General features: G+C 46.6%; 1 protein-coding gene across 1 annotated transcript in view; it reads right to left on the bottom strand.

Annotated features, from left to right (window-relative positions):
- Nucleotides 1-18818, bottom strand: part of POLA2 (DNA polymerase alpha 2, accessory subunit) — a 30504-nt gene that overhangs the window by 9957 nt on the left and 1729 nt on the right. Inside the window, exons 3-15 of the mRNA XM_080985590.1 lie at nt 17943-18028; nt 17363-17420; nt 16006-16112; nt 14048-14241; nt 12440-12528; nt 11645-11800; nt 11009-11071; nt 10750-10792; nt 9511-9635; nt 8313-8351; nt 6595-6668; nt 5947-6052; nt 1910-2016 (exon numbers count right to left, since the gene is read on the bottom strand). Coding sequence (XP_080841716.1) covers nt 1910-2016; nt 5947-6052; nt 6595-6668; nt 8313-8351; nt 9511-9635; nt 10750-10792; nt 11009-11071; nt 11645-11800; nt 12440-12528; nt 14048-14241; nt 16006-16112; nt 17363-17420; nt 17943-18028 — 1247 coding nt within the window. The remainder of the gene's footprint in view (nt 1-1909; nt 2017-5946; nt 6053-6594; nt 6669-8312; nt 8352-9510; nt 9636-10749; nt 10793-11008; nt 11072-11644; nt 11801-12439; nt 12529-14047; nt 14242-16005; nt 16113-17362; nt 17421-17942; nt 18029-18818) is intronic.

Below are 18818 nucleotides of genomic sequence, written 5' to 3' on the forward strand. Positions count from 1 at the left end.
TGGGCCAGAATTGGTGAAATATGCTCAAATTGTCTTGTCCCAGCGAGCAGCCTGGCTGCCAAATTCCATGCCAGCTGAATTTTCCAAACTGTCTTCAGGGGCAGCCCCACATGTAAGGCACTGCAATAATCTCACCTTGAGGTTACCAGAACATAAACAGCAGCAGTTATCTGGACAGGGGCAGCCTAAGGGCTGCAGCTGGACCACCAGCCACAACTGATGGAAGGCACTCTGTGCCACTGAGGCCACCTGAGCCTCAAGTGACAGCAAAGGATCCAGGAATACACCGCCAAGGTATGTACCCTCACCTTCAGAGGGAGTGTAACCCCATCAAGAGCAGGCAATCTCCCAGCCATCTGGTCTGGGGAACCCCCACTAACAATGCCTCAGTCTTAGCTGGATTGAGCTTCAGTTTATTAAGGACTGAAAACTTCTTCTGGACTTTTTGGCATGATAGAGAAAATGAACTTGTAATGAATCCATCTGGATTCAAAGACTGAAAAAAAAATATTGGCTTACAGAAAATAGTACTATATTTAGAGGACAGAGAACTCAATGTCTGTCTGTCTGTCTTTCTTTCTTTATTTTCTTGTTTTCTCTTTTTTCTTCTGCTTCTTTTTAGATTATATTTTTAAAGCATTTCTTTTACAGTGGTACCTCGGGTTACATACACTTCAGGTTACATACGCTTCAGGTTACAGATTCTGCTAACCCAGAAATAGTGCTTCAGGTTAAGAACTTTGCTTCAGGATGAGAACAGAAATCGTGCTCCGGCGGCACAGCAGCAGCAGGAGGCCCCATCAGCTAAAGTGGTGCTTCAAGTTAAGAACAGTTTCAGGTTCAGAATGGACCTCTGGAACGAATTACGTACTTAACCCGAGGTACCACTGTATTTTGATGTATTATATTTATCTTTTGATAAGTATCAATAAATATATTTAATGTAAATACAAAAAGCTCATCCCATACAGAAGTTACACGCAGCCTGTAGCCCTATCAAAATTAATAACACGGTTTCACTGTAATGTAAGCATGTGCATGTGCGCGCGCACGCACGCACACCCCCCCCCAAAGGGTTTACAGCAGAAATGTGGACTGCACTTTGAAAGGCATTAGCAACTTAAGAGGGAATTTTGTGTGACATCAAGCCATGTGATTCCACAGCCCAGGGCTGACATTTCTGTCGCTCACAGACCGATTACACTTTTGGGATTCTGAATCACGCCTGATTCATGCTGTGTCATTTCCCCCACCCCCCTGCCATTATCACATCTTCCACGCTCACAGCTGTCTGAAGATCAGCAGATATCCTTTTAAAAAGAAGCAAAAATTGCTCAAGGAACAATGACCACACCAAGGAGCTAAATCCAGACCAAACCACAGTACCTCCCAGTATGAATGCAATCTCAGCCAGCAAATGGATGTGTTTGGGGGTGATTAATAATCCCTTCATTTTAATGTTGGAGATTTAAGGTTTTAGAACGGGGGTGGGAAGACTTATGCCTGGGGGGTGACTGCAGGCCTCTCTCAGTCCCCTTAGGACTCTCCCCACGGCCTCACTGGGCCTGCTCCACACCCTCCTTGAGGGTTTTGGCCTCGCTGGAATGTGTCCATGAGCTATGGCAGTGCCTTTTATCTGTACAGATGGGGGATAGAAAAGGGAGTGAAAAATTTACATTTTTTTTGCTCAATCCACTTTTGCCTCTGGCACCACCCAGCACTGTCGTGTGGGCCCCTGGAAGGTTGGCCAAGATGCAATACGGCCCTCAGGCTGGGGAAAAAAATACACCCACCTCATGGTTTTAGAGTTTAAGAGCATCCTGCATTGCAAGGGGTTGGACTAGATGTCCCTTGGTGTCCCCTACCAACTCTACAGTTCTGCGAATCTACACCCCTGCTTTGAACATACCTGCTAATTTCTTCTGAGCCCATGTGAAAGACCAGGTCCACAGAAGTCAAGCCAAAAACCACACCGTTGATCTCCAAGGTGCAGGGGTCAGAAACGAAGAGAACTCTCTAGAATTGGAGAAAAGGGGAGAGAGGGTTTGTTCGGGTTGACCAAACAGCTCCCAAACTGGGCATTCAAGTAGAAAGCACGGCAGATTTTATTTTTATTTTTAAGGCAGGATAAGAGTCAGGGCCTAAAGATATGAGGCAGTTACAAAGCTCTTTCCTCACTACTTTGAGGGGGGCACAGAGAGAAGAGACTCAGCACAGCCCAGGGATTCTCAGAGTTTGAATACCAGGTCAGAATCATACATTTTCAGGTAGCCTCAAGAGAATTGTTTTCATGGCTTTGGTCCACTTCCCCCCCCCCCCACACACACTAAAAATCTGTAAAATGGGACCAACGTAGACTCTACCTTATAGATTGCTACAAGTGTTTTGCTATTAACTCCCCTCGGTTACCATATTTACTCGAATGTAATGCGGCATCAAATCTAACACGCACCTCAATTTTCAAAATCTTGAAAAAGTATTTGTTGGTGTAAATGCACCATCAAACCTTATACATATTACATTTGGGTAAATACAGTATTTCTTCATCTGCCACATCAGTATCCAATACCACCAAGGGGGAAGAAATGGGGATAATCCTGGTTTATCCACTGTGGTGTAGTTGTTATAATGTCAGACAAAGGCTGGGGAAGACCTGGGTACAAATTCCCATTAGGTCATGAAATTTCCTTGTTGGACTTGGGCCAACAACATTCTCTCTGCCTAGTCTCACATGGCTGTTTTGAAAATAGTGTGTGTTAGAAGCCTACACACACTGCCCTATGTGTGTGACAAGGGTTAAGATACAACTCTCATAGAGGGCTTATTTCCTTCTTCCTCCTCCCCCTTTTCTAATTTTTCTCTTTGCTTCCCACCCTTCCTTCCTTTTTCGCTTTGTTTCCTGCTTTCTCTTTTATTTTTATTTAGATTAGTTTGGCTTTTATTGTATTCTAGATTGAAAAGTTTCAATTTTAAAAATTTATTTTATTTTATTTTTTTAAAGGAGGATTCATGGAGGATAAGGCTCTCTGTGGCCATGTTCAACTTCCACTGCTGGCGACAGTATGTCCTGAAGTATCTGACTGCTGAGAATCACAAGCGGGCAGCTCCTGCTTGGGCGCTTTTTCCAGAGGCATCTGATAGGCTGCTATAAGAACAGGATGCTGGGACTATAGTGGGCCTTTGGCCTCATCCTGCTGCAGCGCACTTCAGACGCTCTTATGCCAAGAGTAGGGAAAAAATCCTTCAATAAGCAAATAAGGCAAGTAAGGAGGTGTGTAAGGAAGGGACACATTCAGAAAGGCCACAGACAAATTTGGTTCCTGGTGGAAAAAGCTTAAGCTGCTCCAGGGAAACCCCCATATTTCTGCTGAAGAGTAAATGACGCAGGACTTCCTGCCAAGGGGCTCCGATTGGGAATGCACTCTATGCTTCCTCGGAAAGCGCTATAACCAAAACACACACGCAGCTGGACTCTGGGATAGCTGAGAAGCCCTTTGCTGCCTAAGATTCTCCATCTCTATCCAGAGCCTTAGAACATAAGCCTATTCTCACAGTGGCCAACCAGGTGCCTGAACACAGGAGCTGAGTGCAGCACAACTCTCAACACACACACACACACACCCTTGCAATTCTCAGCAGCTGGATTTTCAGAGGCAACCTGCCTCCATGAGTGAAGGGAGAACCACAGCCTTGCCTCGCCCTTCAGCTACACCCTGTTTCTCTTCTTTCTCCAAGCTCAGGGAAGGAGTCCGAGGGCCCTTGTGGGAGGGAAGAGTAAGGCCCTTAGATTCTGGTTCGAGTACACAATACTGGGCTGGATGGGCAAAGATTGGGAAGGGCGGTAGATCAGTGGCAGAGCATCTGCCTTGCATTCAGGGGGTCCCAGGTTCAATCCCTAGCATCTCCCCAGGTAGTACAGGGAATGCCCCCTGTCTGAAACCCCAGAGAAGGCCAATCATAGACCTACTGCAATGAATGGACCCGTGTCAATTGATCTCAGTGGGTCAGCATAAAACTACATAATTACATGGTAGAGCATAAAACTACATAATTAAATGCAAATCACCTTTACCTATCATTGCCAGGTAGGTGATGATGGGAATCGTAGACCAAAAACAGCTGGAGACCCAAGAACTGGTCTAAACAGAAGACTTTTCAGAGCACAGCAAAGAGCTCATCAGCTCCGATGAACACACTTTTTTCTTTGTGGGGAAAAGCCATACATACTTCCAGGTCTCCCCACTACCCCATACCAAACCTGAGAGTTCACTAAAAGCACCTCCAAACTCCCCTCAGGAGCGAGAGGAAAACACCAGGCTTTGCCCAGAAGAGCACAGCAAACAGCAGTGCAAACACGGTGCCTTTTCTTCAGCTGGGAGCTCCCCCTTCTGGGAGATGGAGCTTTTACGCGGGATCCAGCTAAATGCTGCACATGCAGAATGCACCCACACAAGGAGTGTTAAAAGGAGAAAAAAAATCCTTCATGTGTTTAGTGAAGGGAGGGGCGTGGCCAGCAGGAACACCCTTGCTAGCCCCCCCCCCCCAATTTACTGAACATGTGAGGGGACTCATTTGAAGCAGGAAAGTTCTTAATTTAATGCCAGAGCATCAGCTTTGCCTAGCTTCTCCAGGTAAGGCTGGGGAAGATTCGCTGCCTGAAACTCTGGAGCGCTGCTGCCAGTCAGTGTAGACAATATGGAGCTAGATGGACCCCAATAGCCCGACTAAGTACCAGGTTCCTATGTAGACCTCTCAGGTAAAGGTGTAAGGCAGGCTTCCTCAACCTCGGCCCTCCAGATGTTTTTGGCCTACAACTCCCATGATCCCTAGCTAGCAGGACCAGTGGTCAGGGATGCTGGGAATTGTAGTCTCAAAACATCTGGAGGGCCAAGGTTGAGGAAGCCTGGTGTAAGGTATACCCTACTGCAGCTAAGCCTTAAGCACATGTAACTGAGTTAATCACAGGTTCTTCCCCTGTTTGTCTCTGTTTCAGTCTCCTTCCTCTGTGCTTCTATGTTTATTTTGAGATTGAGTCCCTTGGGGCAGAGACCTGCATCATCACCATCATCAAAATCAAAATACAGAACAAAATCAAAATATAAAAACCACAAAAATCCATTAATAAAAATAAAAACAACCCAATAACCCCTCCCCCCCAAACTTTAAAAGGGCATAGGATGTAAATCAAATCAACCAAAGGCCTGGTTAAAAAGGGAACGTTTTCACCTGGTGCCTAAAGGTGTATAATGAAGGCGCCAGGCGAATTTCCCTGAGGAGAGCATTCCATAGACGGGGAGCCACTGCAGAGAAGGCACATTCTTGTGCTGCCACCCTTTGGACCTCTCAAGGAGGAGGCACATGAAGGGCCTCAGAAGATGATCTCAGGGTCCAGGCAGGTTCATATGTAAAGAGGCAGGCCTTGAGGTATTGCGGTCCTGAGCCATTTAAGGCTTTATAGGCCAAAACCAGCACTTTGAATTGGGCCCAGAAGCTAATTGGTAGCCAGTGCAGTCGAACCAGGATCGGTGTAATATGCTCAAACCGTCTTGCTCTGGTGAGCAACCTGCCCGCTGAATTCTGCACCAGCTGAAGTTTCTGAACCATCTTCAGAGGCAGCTCTACGTATAACACATCGCAGTAATCTACCCTTGAGGTGACCAGAGCATAGACAACAGTAGTGAAGCTATCCCTGTCCAGAGAGGGGCGTAGCTGAGCCACCAGCCGAAGCTGATGGAAGGCACTCCGGCTAAAATTGATGTCTTCAGACGGACAAGGCTGATTTCAGGCCTCACAGAGCATCTGAGAAACTTCAGGGTTCCTACCAGGCTTTGAAAGCCACCAACCTCTAAGCTCCACCCGGCAGGCCAAAATACAGATATTCCAGCTATGCACATACGGATTCAAAACCTTTAAACAAAGGCACTGCCTTTGCATTGTAGGAAGCACCTGTTTGTCTTCTTTCGAGAGCTCGCAAGTCAAAGGCGGCTGGGGATAGATGCAGTGATGGTGGACGTCTCTCAGCGAAGGAACGATGACAAGGTGCGATCCAGCACTGTTGGGAAACAGAAGAGCTAAGGCCTCCTCTGCACTATACACTTAAAACGCTCTTATACTGCTTTAACGGCTTCCCCCAAAGAATCCTGGGAGCTGTCAGCTGACAAGTTGCTTCAAGAAAGCCCACAAGGGAAGCCCGAAGGCAACAGCTCTCACTGCCTCCAAACCACTTGGTTTCTATGGCCAAGAGACGGCGATGGGTCCCTGGTGCCACCATTCTTCCAGGTCTTACCCTCTACTGAAGCTAGGGGCCATCTTAAACCTAGTGGCAGTGAGTTCCAGAAGATAATTATTTACCGTGTGAACAATTCCTTTCCCATTGGACCCTGCTTCTCACTATTAGCCATGGGGGCTATGTCCTATAACCGCTGTCGGAGGCAGTCTCTCGCAGCATGCCAGCTGCTTTGAGCCACAAGTGAGGAGAGCGCCGTTGCGTTTAGTCCTGCTTTTGGGCTTCCCAGAGGCATCTGATGAGCCCCTGCGAGATACAGGAGGCTGAGCTAGATGGGCCACGGGCTCTTCTCACGTTCTTGTTCTCACCTCCTTGTCCCTTCGACTATCATCTTCATGCACCTCTTGAAGATGTCTTCAAACGAGGCAGTGAGCTGAGAGTCCTTGGGAGAGAAGAAAAAGCAGAGGAAGAACAGGAACTCAGTGGCAGAACGTTTGCTTCACATGCAGAACGTCCCAAGTCCAATCCCCAGTGTTACCAGTTAAGGAGGATCCAACCACAGACGAGGGGGAAGATCTTTTCATGCCAGAGACCCCAGATCGGCAAGATCCACACAGGATAAGGAGTTCGCGGTTAGACCTCAAATATCTGAAAGACCACCTCCATCCTTACAGTCTCCCATTTTGGGTGATCAGAGGGATGGGCCCTCTTGTTAGTTCCAACACCCTCGGAAGTGCAGAGAATGGCGGCTCAAGACAGGGCTTTCTCTGTGGCAGCCCCCAATGGTGGGACTACCTATCTACAGAGGTGTGTCTGGCACCTTCATAGCAGTTTCATACCCTGGCCCTGGACAGTTAAGGGATTTCCCACCCCCACCTCTCCTTAGAATCCTGCTTCATTTGTTTAATCTACACTATTCTGTTTGGAACTGTGTTACTTGGCTTTTTAAAATAGATAGATAGATAGATAGATAGATAGATAGATAGATAGAGTATGATTCCATTGTTATGGATTCCATTGCCAGACACCTTATGGCAGAAAGTGGCTAAGAAATGTTAATTAATTAATTAATTAAATGTTAGTAGGGAGGAGCAAATTAATTTTTAAAATACAGTGGTACTTTGGTTCTCGAACTTAATCCATTCCGGGAGTACGTTCAACTCCCGAAACCATTTGAAAACCAAGGCATGGCTTCCGATTGGATGCAGGAGCTTCCTGCACTCAAGCGGAAGCCGCATCGGATGTTCGGCTTCCAAAAAACGTTCACAAACTGGAATACTCACTTCTGGGTTTGTGACGTTTGGGAGCCAAAACATTCGGCAACTAAGCCGTTCAGGAACCAAGGTAGCACTGTACAATTAACCTTGCATTTCTTTGTTTCCTAGAGACTTGGGGAAGAGTACTGGCTGCATATTTTTATTATTATTACTACTGCTACCTTTATAATCCACCTTCCCTCCAAGGAGTCTCAAGGAAGTGGACATGGTTCTCCCTGTCTACATCTTATCTTGTGAGGTAGACCAGGCTAAAAGACAGAGATTGGTCAAGCAGGCTTTTATGGGTGAGTGGGAAATGGTCTCTCCCAGGCTCTAGTGTGGCGCTCTAACCACTACACCACAGCTGACCTCTTTTATGCCCCTGCCAAGGAAGACTTCTAGATTGCTGCTTTTTGAATGAAATCTGAAAATTAAATGAGAAGCTGGGAAGTTCCTTGAGAGAAACATTTCTCCTGCAAGTCCTGCTTTCCAAACTATGGCCCTGGATGTCTCCCAAATAAATGAAAAAACTCTCCCTTGGATATCTCTGGAGTAGATCTATGGAGTTTGTGAACAAAATGTGCATCTGATTTTAATCTAAGGAAAAGGTAACCTGCGCGTGCGTGTGCACACACACAAAATACTATTTGTCATTAGTTAGGAAAATACTGTGTTAAGGACTAGATGTTTGCTTTAAGAATCATACACAACTGGTTTCCAAAAAGGAAAGTGTGGGAGACACAGTCAGCAGGGTTTCTAAAGAAAAAAGAAAAAAAGAAGAAAAAAAGAATCATGAACTTTCAAATCCATTCCCCATTTACTGAACTTACCTCAACTTGCTTGTGTTTTGCATCAAGGAAAGGCCCGAGCTGCAAAACAATCAAAGGAAATGAAGGTCATCAAAGAGGGGACGACAAGGCCCTAATTAACCGCCACCAACATTTCTGAAAAACCTATCAAGGTCCCTTAAGAGCCCCGTCAATTAATAAAAACGTAGCAGGACAAGGCTATGTTTTCAATTCTAGGGCTAGAGTCACAGGAAAACTTCCTTCCTCCCCCCCAAAATTCTAACTTTTACCAGATGCGATAAGCATGACATTGACTTCCCATGCATTGATGACTTTCATTATTCTGCCTTCCCCCTCTGTCATTAGAACAGTATCACAACCAACAACCGTTGTTTATTGCTATTTCATTTATTTCAACTACTCATCCTTGGCTACTGAGGACGACAAAGATGGGCAACTAGCCACTTATTGATAACCTATACAAAGCAGAGGTTAGGGCCCGGGGGCCAAATGCACCCCCCTGCCTCTTCATTTGACCCTCAGGACGCTTCTCGAAGCCGCATCCTCCTTGATTGTTTTGCTTGGCTGAAATGTAACCTTAAGAGATTTACGCATTGCTCTGCCCGATTTTTGCCACCAGATTCTCAAACCCTTATTGGCATATGTACAAGATTCCAGTACGGTTTAATACAAAAAAACCAATTAAGAAAGAGAAATAAAACCCTGCATCTAACGCTTAAGTTAGTGTTGTATAGCATTCACGAATCCTCATGGCGTGTAGCAGAACCCTAGCTACTATCTCTGTCTTAGCCCCATCCTGAGTAAACATAAGGAAGGCTACCTTGCATTCGCTTGAATGCCTCTCCCTGCTAACAACCAACCGATTAATGAACTTAGATCAAATTGTCTGATACCAGGGGCAGTTCGAAACAACATGTGCAACTGATTCTAGTTGTGTCTGTCCATAGCGGCAGAGTCTCTCTACGAGTGGAGTTTTCTAGAACCTCCCCCATAGCACTGCCAAGGGCAACACATTTCGTCTCGCCAGCATGTAGGCCCTGTGTTGATTCAGGCTGGTCAAATGGAAGAGAAACGATGCCATTGGCTCTGCACCTTGCCCACCCCTTGGCTACTATTGTTATGTGGCTCCTGGAAGTTTGCCCACGAGCGAATGAAACCCTCAGGCTGAAAATGGGTCCCCCGCCCTTCTATAAAGCAACCACAGACGCTCGGCCCTTACCAGAATGCAAACATCTGGCTTGTCTCTATTAATAACGTCTATCAGGTCCAACATGGGGTCGTAGGTGATGCTGTCCGAGGTGGTATAAGGACCACAGGCAACGAGGACCATCTGCAGCTCTGGACCTGAAACGGTTAACGGGCTTTGAAAACAGGAACTTCACTTCCATTACTAACCAACCAAGTTCCTACAGTGAACAGATCCTGAGCTATGAATTCCATACAAGAGCAGAATTAGGTACTGGATACAAAGTTTTATCTTCCATTTGTGGGAGAGGGGGACAAATTAAATTACAAGTTTCTAGTCCTTAGGGTTGCATGCAAGAAGGTGGGCGGGACGGAGGAGGGAGGGTGAAAGGCTGGTAATAATCTCAGGAGCCAAACGCAAGACGCCAATGAGAATTTCAGCGAGGTACTCTAAATGGATAGGCATATACCTATCCAGTTCATAAAGAGAAGTGAAACTGTTTCCCTACCCTTTTAGGGGATGCCGTGCACTTGAAGCTGAATGTTGGGAGATGCAGGACTGTCATGGAGGTGTCATGGAAAAAGGGAACAGAACCTGAGGCGGAATGACATTTTTCCACTTGGCCCAGGAGGGTGGGGCCTGGACTGACTCCAGCTACAGAAGCTGAGGTTGCTAAACAGAGTCTCAGGCTGGGGTATCATTAGGAGATCTTTTGTTGCTGTTACTGACATTTTTTTGTATATTTTTAGATCTTACTGTGGTGTACTTTTTGATGTGTTTTATTTATTGTTTATGACTACTTCCGGTAATTATGTGAATCTTTTCATGCTGTAAACTGCCTTGCGCATGGTTTTAACTTTGGAAAGGCGGCATACAAACAAAATGGTGATGAATTTGGGGAGTTAGAGCTGGAGGACTGTGGCGAGGGTCTCCGTGGGATGGGGATAGCAGATTCTGAACCCCAAGAGATCCCTGATCCCTGGGAGGGTCCCAGCAGGCTAGAGGACGGAGACCTGCCCTCTGAAGGAGGCTCAAGGTAGCTCTCAGAAACACCTCCTGTTACCTCCCTGACTCCTCAACTTTTCCAGCTAAGAAGCTGCTTCTGGAGCCTGCTTCTGGTTGTAAGTATCACGTGGGGGCTGGCTGCTGGCATGCGGCCCCCAGACGTTGCCCATGAGGTAATGTGGCCCTCAATTTGAAAAGCTTTCCCACCCCTGTTTTGGGCAAGGTTGAGGGCAAGCCCCTCTCTTTGAAGCACTGGGTCTAACTCACCTTCCGTTTGATCCACAGGCTGATAAAAAGGAAGCGGTACGCCCTGGGGGGGGAGAGGAAAATAAGGGGGGGGGAGTTAAATGTGCTTCCATCTTCCTTTACAAAGAGAGAAAAGATCCATATCTCCATAGTGCTTGCAACTCCCCCCCCCCCTGTACCAAGCCTCTGCAAATAATGTGGTTGTGAGAACAGAATAACCTGACTTCAAGGTCATGAAATGTGGTAGGGAAATGCATTGAAAAATAAAAAAAGTTATCACCTCATATAGTTTGGACGCAACCAGCCTCTCCCCAGTACTGTTCATGCCTTCCATAACCACAACCTGGAAGACGTAAGGGGGAAATAAGACAGGCAATCAACGTCAACTTTTGTTTATTTTCACTGCAGGAAAGAGACGGTGGCAAAAGCAAGGAATGCGTTCACAATTTATTTACTTTTCTCAAGGCAGGCAAGTCTTCTGAAAGACAAATTCATGGGCAATAAGGCTTTGAATGGCTACTAGCCACAATGGCTACGTTTCATCTCGACTGTCATCTTGGCTGTGAGTCCTGGAAGATCTGCTCCCTGCCTTGCAGGCCTGTTCCCACCTGGCCTGGAAGGGAAGGGCCCAGACTGACTCCAGCTACAAAAGCTGAGGTGGCTGAACAAACTCTTGTGCTGGGTAATGTTTAGGGTGTTTGGTTGGCTGGGGTGGGGGGTTAGTTGCCATTACTGACATAGATTTTTGGTATCTTTGTTTCAGATCGGATTATAATTTATGTGGAAACTGTTCAGCTTGACTGTGTACTTTTTCTGTTTTATTTATCATGACTACTTTTGTCCTCTGTGAAAAGGTGGTTCATAAATTAATAAATTATCATGAACACACACACACCCCACTTCCCAAATGCCTCACCTGTCCTGGGAAGAGCGAGTACTCCTGGAGCTCAGATACATCCACAGGTACCAGGCCTCCGGAGGAGTGCTCCTGATCCCCTTCCAAGATGACGGACTTGGCGTTCAGCTTCCCATTGGAATCGCAGCCGATTTGGCCCAGGACAGTGACTGGCTCCTTTCCCAGCATCATTCAAAAACAAACAAACGAAGGAACATTTTTTTTAATGCACTAAAATCCTGAGCACAGCATATCTCCATGCTACCAAGCGGTTGCCTTAGAGTCCATCAGATCTAGCCAACACTATAGGGCTGTTGTGAATAGAGAGGGGGAAAGCGGTATAACTTCATGGGCCTACATTAAGGAGAAATTAGTTTGATATAACCCAATAAAGTCTAATCTGGTTCACAAATTGGAAGGATAGCAATCCTTTCCTCCCCAAACAGAACCAGCATGGTAATGAAAAGCTAACTGATGGCACTTTTGCAAAGCACTGAGTGGGGCCAGCGATCAGGAAAGCCACGGTGTTCACAAACTCCCGTTCAGCCCAGCCACGTCTTTACCTGCCCCACAACAGACATCAAATGTAGAGTGTTAAGGGCATGGGCTTGGCAGAAACTGCCTCACTGGCCAAATGGAGAGGCCTGGCAGTGACATGGAGGCTTGGAAACCTGAGATTCTCCACTGCTAGTTTAAAGCAACTGTTTCTCTGAGCATGTGCAGAATGATCACAAACCCCACTGGACAACTTTAGATACACTCACCTGTGTAAATAATTAAGTTCTAGCACCCGTAAGATATTAGCACAGAGGTTACCTGCACAGGGATGATCAAAGAAGAAAATTCTTCTATTTTGTAGTGCTCCTTCAGTGCCGCACCAAGGTCTTCCATCTTGCAGGAAAGCACTTATTTCATTTTTAGAGGGAGGGAAAGAGGCAGATAAAGATTGATTGAGGGCGAGATATAAATAAAATTTTATTATTTATTTATTATTATTTGTATTATTATTATTGAAACATTTTTATTACTGCCAGGGGTTCAGGGACAGAGGCACAGGGTAGGCAGGAGATGGAGAGCGATGGGGATGAATCCCAAGACAGCGAGGAAGAGGATGACAATGACTCAAGAGATTCCATGAGTCTTTCCAGCGAATCAGAGGATTCCCAGAAGGGGGCGCCGGTGGTCAAGGCCAGGGGAGCCCCAGGGGGAACGGGTCAGGAGCAGGGGGCCAGCGGGGGATCCCAAAGTGGCAGCTGGGCGTCAGGACCAGCCTCCCCGCCAGAGTGCAGCGAAGGGGGTGGAGGTTCCAGTGTATCAGGGGAAGCAGCTCCGGGAGCAGAGAAGGGAGGGAGGTCGGAGCAAGCCACCCTCCCGGAAGGGGAGGGGAGTAGTGAAGGGAGTAGTGTAGCTGTTAAAAGGAAGGTTAGAGGTTGGGCGCGCGCGCCAAGTTCAAATGTGGAGGCGCGCGGAAGTACAGGGAGCCCGGAGGAGGGGCCAGGTCCCAAAGCCCGCAGGAGGGGGCAAGAGCAATCTGGGGATTCCGCGTCAGGGGAATCCAGGAGGGGCGAAACCCCAGCGGGCAGGAAGACCCTGCGGAAAAGGAAAGAGAGGAAGAGGTGGAGCAGCGCAAGCCTCTTAAACTGGTGCAGGGGAGGGACTGACTCAGAGGGGACTTCAACGGTCTAAGCGTAACAGACGTGGGGCTGCGCGCCTCGGATGTGAAGCAAACAATGAACTCCAATAAACACTTTTGTATATAAGAAGAAGTTGGCGTTGGTCTTTTGTGAGCTGAGACCTGAGGCAGCCCTTACAATTACTATTTCACTTTATATTGTATATAAAACAGAGAGAACAATTGTAACAACACGCAAAAATTAAAAGATGAAAACGAAAATAAACAGAATAACAAAAGAGATCTATTCCAAAAGAGAAAGTATTTTGTTTGAGGATTGATGTTTTGAAATAGTATTGTATAGTTAATTTCACTTCATTTTTGTTCATGCTTTTGTTTTTCCTTTCTTTTTGTTTTTATTTCCTCTTGTTATTTTTTTGCTTTGTTTCTTTGTTTTCTGTAATTTGTTTGTTATGTCGAGTCTTGTTTGTATTTGCCCAAAACTCAATTTTTTAAAAAAATTAAAAGATGAAAACTGTAAAGTAGGCATGCAGAAGGAGTAGCTGCACTTGAATTAAAATAACAAAGTCCAAGTAAAAACTATCAACATTGTTAGATCATCAAGTATAGTTCCAGACTACACCTTAAGCTGGCCTGGTGACATGCAGGCAGTTAGTGCAGATCCTAAAAAAACCAGGAGTTCTGCAAGTACCTGTCAGTGCACCAGCAATCACATTCTGCACTAGCTGGATCATGTCCAGTAGGTTTTCAATATACAGGTAGAAACAGATAGAGGGTTTTCTAAAAATTACCTTCACGGTTATCCACAAGTTCCTGGAACATGAATTTGTAGGGCTTGGTGAGGGAATCTTGGGGGGAATGGAAGAGGTTCACAGAGGTGCCCAAGCCGCCATTTCCCCTCCAGGAGGTTCCCTGCACAGAGCCAAAGGAGGTGACAACCTCTCCGCGGTTGCTTCGAGAACCATACTTCTGTGAAGGGGTAGCCCTTGAGGGGCGGCAAGCAAGGGGAAGAAGAGAAACAATTTTTAAAAATTCAGGAAAACCTGGTCACTTCCTTGATTTCAAGATCAATGTTTTACAAGTATTGCCCAGTGTTAAATAGTTTTATCCAATTGCAACTGGGTCTTTAATCTGGTAAAAGGTAAAGGTAAAGGGACCCCTGACCACTAGGTCCAGTCATGGCTGACTCTGGGGTTGCAGCGCTCATCTCACTTTATTGGCCAAGAGAGCCGGAGTACAGCTTCCAGGTCATGTGGCCAGCATGACTAAGCCGCTTCTGGCGAACCAGAGCACAGCACAGAAACACCGTTTACCTTCCCGCCAGAGCGGTACCTATTGATCTACTTGCACTTTGATGTGCTTTCGAACTGCTAGGTTGGCAGGAGCAGGGACCGAGCAACGGGAGCTCACCCCATTGCGGGGATTCGAACCGCCGACCTTCTGATCGGCAAGTCCTAGGCTCTGTGGTTTAACCCACAGCACCACCCGCACCACCCTGAGTAATCAACAAAAACCTTAGTAGGGGTATGAGATGTGAGGCATTTCCCCCCCCTCTGGTATGATACTACAGAAAAGGAATGAAACAAAAAGTAGAATGGAAAAGCTGTCTTTAACAGCAGCTTGCACTGTATTTAAGTGTCTAAACAGATGCACCATGGTTTGTGACTGACTAACAGGCCAAGACCAGGAGCTATGGTTTGAGTTTGCGCCAACTAGAACTTAGTATCACATCTGAAGGGACAAACCACTGTTCTGTCTCTGAAGGCCGCAGCACCTGAAGCATTAAAGCAGGTGGTAAAGAACACACAAAAAAGAAGACAACAAGCTCAGAGCCATTGTTTCCTCAGTATGTTGTTGGAAGCTCTGAACCATGGCTTGGTTGCGGCCAATTAAGTCAGGCTCAGAGTGGTCCTACTGAATTTGATGGACTTTAAAGTTATCAGGTTTTATCTTCAATTTAGAGCAGCACTGTTCAGGTGCCCAGCCTGAATGTGACTGGAAGTGCGCGAACCAACTCTCCCTGCACGCTAGACACAGCCACTCCAATTTTTGAACGTTTTCGGAATGAAAGTCAAGGCGCAACCAGTACAGAGGAGATATTGGGGGTGTGGCTCCCATGCATGCACCCAGCCCCCCTACACACATTAAGCCTCCACCCAGCGACATTTCCCAGTGATTTCTGCAGCAGAGATATGGGCTCTTAAACCAGCAGTTTAATGCCTGTGGTGCAGATATGCTGCTACGAGTTTGTTTTAGGGCTGCAGCTAGGATTAGGGTTAGGATTGCCCTCTTATTCACACGCAATACTAAAAACTAGTTTAGAAAACACACATTATTTTTCTAGCAAGGCCTTTCCCTGTAATAAATCCAGCATCTAAAACAAAACAAAAAAATCCCAATTCACCCAGCCAAGTTGGCACACCAAGAGGACCTCCGGCAAATTCAGCATGTGGCAAATCAACCCAAGGATCGGCACAGCTAGACATGCATCACGGTCAACCAGCAAAGTGAAAGCAGCAGTTACTGAGCCACTGTACCAAGACTTGGTTTGCTGCACCTCAAAGCTCCACCAGAAATGGGTCCATTTTCAGCTGCAATGCATTTGTGCAGCAGCCGGAATGGGCCCTCTTCTTTAAGGACACTTTGACATCTCTGAACAAGAGGCAGGTTCTGAGTCCTTCAGAAAAGCAACGCTGGCTAATCAAAGAAAGAGGTGGGCCACACATTTACGGGCTGCGTCAAGGCATACCTGGGCGAGAAGCTGCTGGGGGAGAAGGCCAGGCGGGGACTGCAGTTGGAGAGAGTCCGCTTGGAACGCGGGTTTTCCGGTGTGGTTATCACCCGCTTCTGAGATCCCTGCAAGACAGTAAAGGGTAGAGCAGCTCAGCCTCACAGAGAGCCTTGTTGGAAGCACAGGAGTTAGAACATTGGTCCATGTAGCCTAGTACTGTCTACACTGGCTGGCAGAAGCTCTGCAGTGTTTTAGGTGGGAGATTCACAAGTCTACCTGCTTTCTGTCCTGAATCTCCCATCATCCAGCATCACTGGGCTCTAGTGTTATATGAGAGGGGGAGAAAAACTGGCTCTACACTGTACATCGTTTGTGTTTTCTCACCTTCCTTGCCTTTTTTTTTTAAAGAAAGACTAAACTAAAAACATCTGGCCGGCTGTTTTCTGCTCTGATTGGCAGTAGCTCTCCAGGGTCTCAGAGGAAGGTGTCTCCCAGTCCCAGGTGAAGAAAATTCAGGACACACAACGGAAGTCCTTTGCACAGCACACAAACTAGGAAATTTGCTCCAGCGAAAGGCAGCAAGGGCCAAAAGAGGGGTAGACAAATTATTGAGTCGGTATAGCTCAGGTTGGTAGAGCATGAGACTCACTCTCAGGGTCGTGGGTTCAAGCCCCACGTTGGGCAAAAGATTCCTGCACTGCTGAAGTTGATCCCTTCCAACTCTGCAATTTTGTGATTCTATGCAGCTAATCAGTGGCTACTAGTCACAATAGCTACTCTAAGTTCTCCTTCCACAGTCAGAGGCAGTATGTCTTTTGCTACCAATTGTTGGTGCTGTTGCACTCAGGTTCTGCTTGCTATAGATATCCGGTTGGCCACTGTGAGAGAAGTTTGCACCCCATGTTAGCTCTACTCAGAGGACACCCAATGAAATTAATGAGCACAACTAACTTGAGCCCATTAATTTCATTGGGTCTACTCTAAGTAGAACTTAGTTGGATACAGCCCTGGGTGCTGGATTTCTAGATGTGCCCTTGCCTTGCCCCAGTAGTGCTCTTATTGATACAAATCAATATAAAATGCAAATACAAATATACCATACAAAATTTGTCCCAGCACAAAAGCAGGTCTCTGCCTGACAGCTTAAGAGAGTTCCCACAAGCCAGAGAGGATAAACATTGGACTAGATAGAGAAATAGTCTGATGTGATATAAAGATAGCACAGAGGCAAGGCACTGTCTTTGAATGCAGAAGGTCACAGGTGCACACAGCTTTCTAAGTTGCAATGTTCCTGCATCAGCTAACGTGTGCAAGATGCGTTGTGAGCTCGTTCCTATACATGTTCTTCAAAATTTCCTCCCTTCCACATACTTACTTTTGATGGCGACGTGTAGGTATCTAGAAGGTTTTCTTCCTCCTCCTCTACATCGAGACTAAGAAGAGTCAAGGGAGCCAAACGCACACCGAAAATGCATGAGCTAAAATTACACAAGAGCCATCGTTGCTCACTGGTTGTCTGACCCCCATCAGTCCCACCCAGGAACAGCCAGCGACAAAGCATGATGGCAGATGTGGTCCACGACCCATGGGGTGCTATTGCACAAGGTGGAGAAGACTACATGGGTGTGCAACATAGGTTACGCTGGCGAAATGCGCTTTGCACATGTTTAGATGCTTCTCCTCTTCAGTATTAGTGTGCCTATTTCAAGGCAGAACACTGAAATCAGAGTCAAGGGCTGAACCCCATAATAGCAGCCACCACAAAAAGGGAAAATTGCTCCAATTCACCCCATTTTTAAAATTAGATTTTTTTCTCTCACCCAAACATTAGAAGACAACAGTGGGGTACAGAGAGACAAAGCTTGCATTTGATTAGGTTTACCGCTAGGGCGTTTTGCTGCCATGTTCAAAAGGACCTCTCCGTTTGAGTCATGCTCAGCTGCTTGGGAGGATACAGTTCTTGAATGCTGTTGACATCTCTGATTCTAGGGTACTGGCTCTCCTTCCTCTTCTGCGGTTTCGTGGATCGCTTGTGCAGCACCTGAAAGAAGAGCACGAGCAGTCGAAACCCCCGGGAAGCTAACACCTCCCATCATCACAGCACTTTTGGCTTAGCCGGGATCAACAAGGCAGACATGGGTACTGCTATGTGCATCAGTACCTGCTATGGCACCCGTAAATATTGTCCGAAACATCAGCAATGATGAAAAGACTGCTTGCTCCTCCTGCAAGTCCCATTAAACATGCCCACATTTCATTGGATGACACCCTCCCTTCTGTTCTGAACAGAGAAGAAATGGAAAGAGCATCTCTCTCTGAGCAAGAACCTTTTCCCCATGCGCCTGGCACTTGGCAAATTTCGAACGCTGACCCTGACTCAAGGGACTGGATCCATAGGCTGGCCAGCACTGCTACTGGCCACTTCCCCGCCCCCCGCCCCGCTTAAGGATCCACTGCTTCCCAGCAGATCCTGGCTCCCTTCATCCTTCGTGTGCTGTGATGACTCTTCCTAATCAACCAGGGGGCAGTGACAGCATGAGATGGTCAAAGCCTTTTGTAGTCTTCCCTGCCTTTCTGCTCTGCACCTCTAACATCAAGCTCTAAAGGGTATCAGTAAGGGGGGTGGGTAGGCGAGCAAAGTGGGCAGGGGCAGCAACCTCTAGCAAAACAGTCACAACATAAAACATTAAAAACAAATTGACATGAAATGTATCAAAAAGTAAAATCTGCTGTTTTAAAATGAACATACAGTGGTACCTCGGGTTAAGTACTTAATTCTTTCCAGAGCTCCGTTCTTAACCTGAAACTGTTCTTAACCTGAAGCGCCACTT

Source organism: Podarcis pityusensis, assembly GCF_964106645.2.
Source record: "Podarcis pityusensis genome assembly, chromosome: 16".
Classification (NCBI taxonomy): domain Eukaryota; kingdom Metazoa; phylum Chordata; class Lepidosauria; order Squamata; family Lacertidae; genus Podarcis; species Podarcis pityusensis.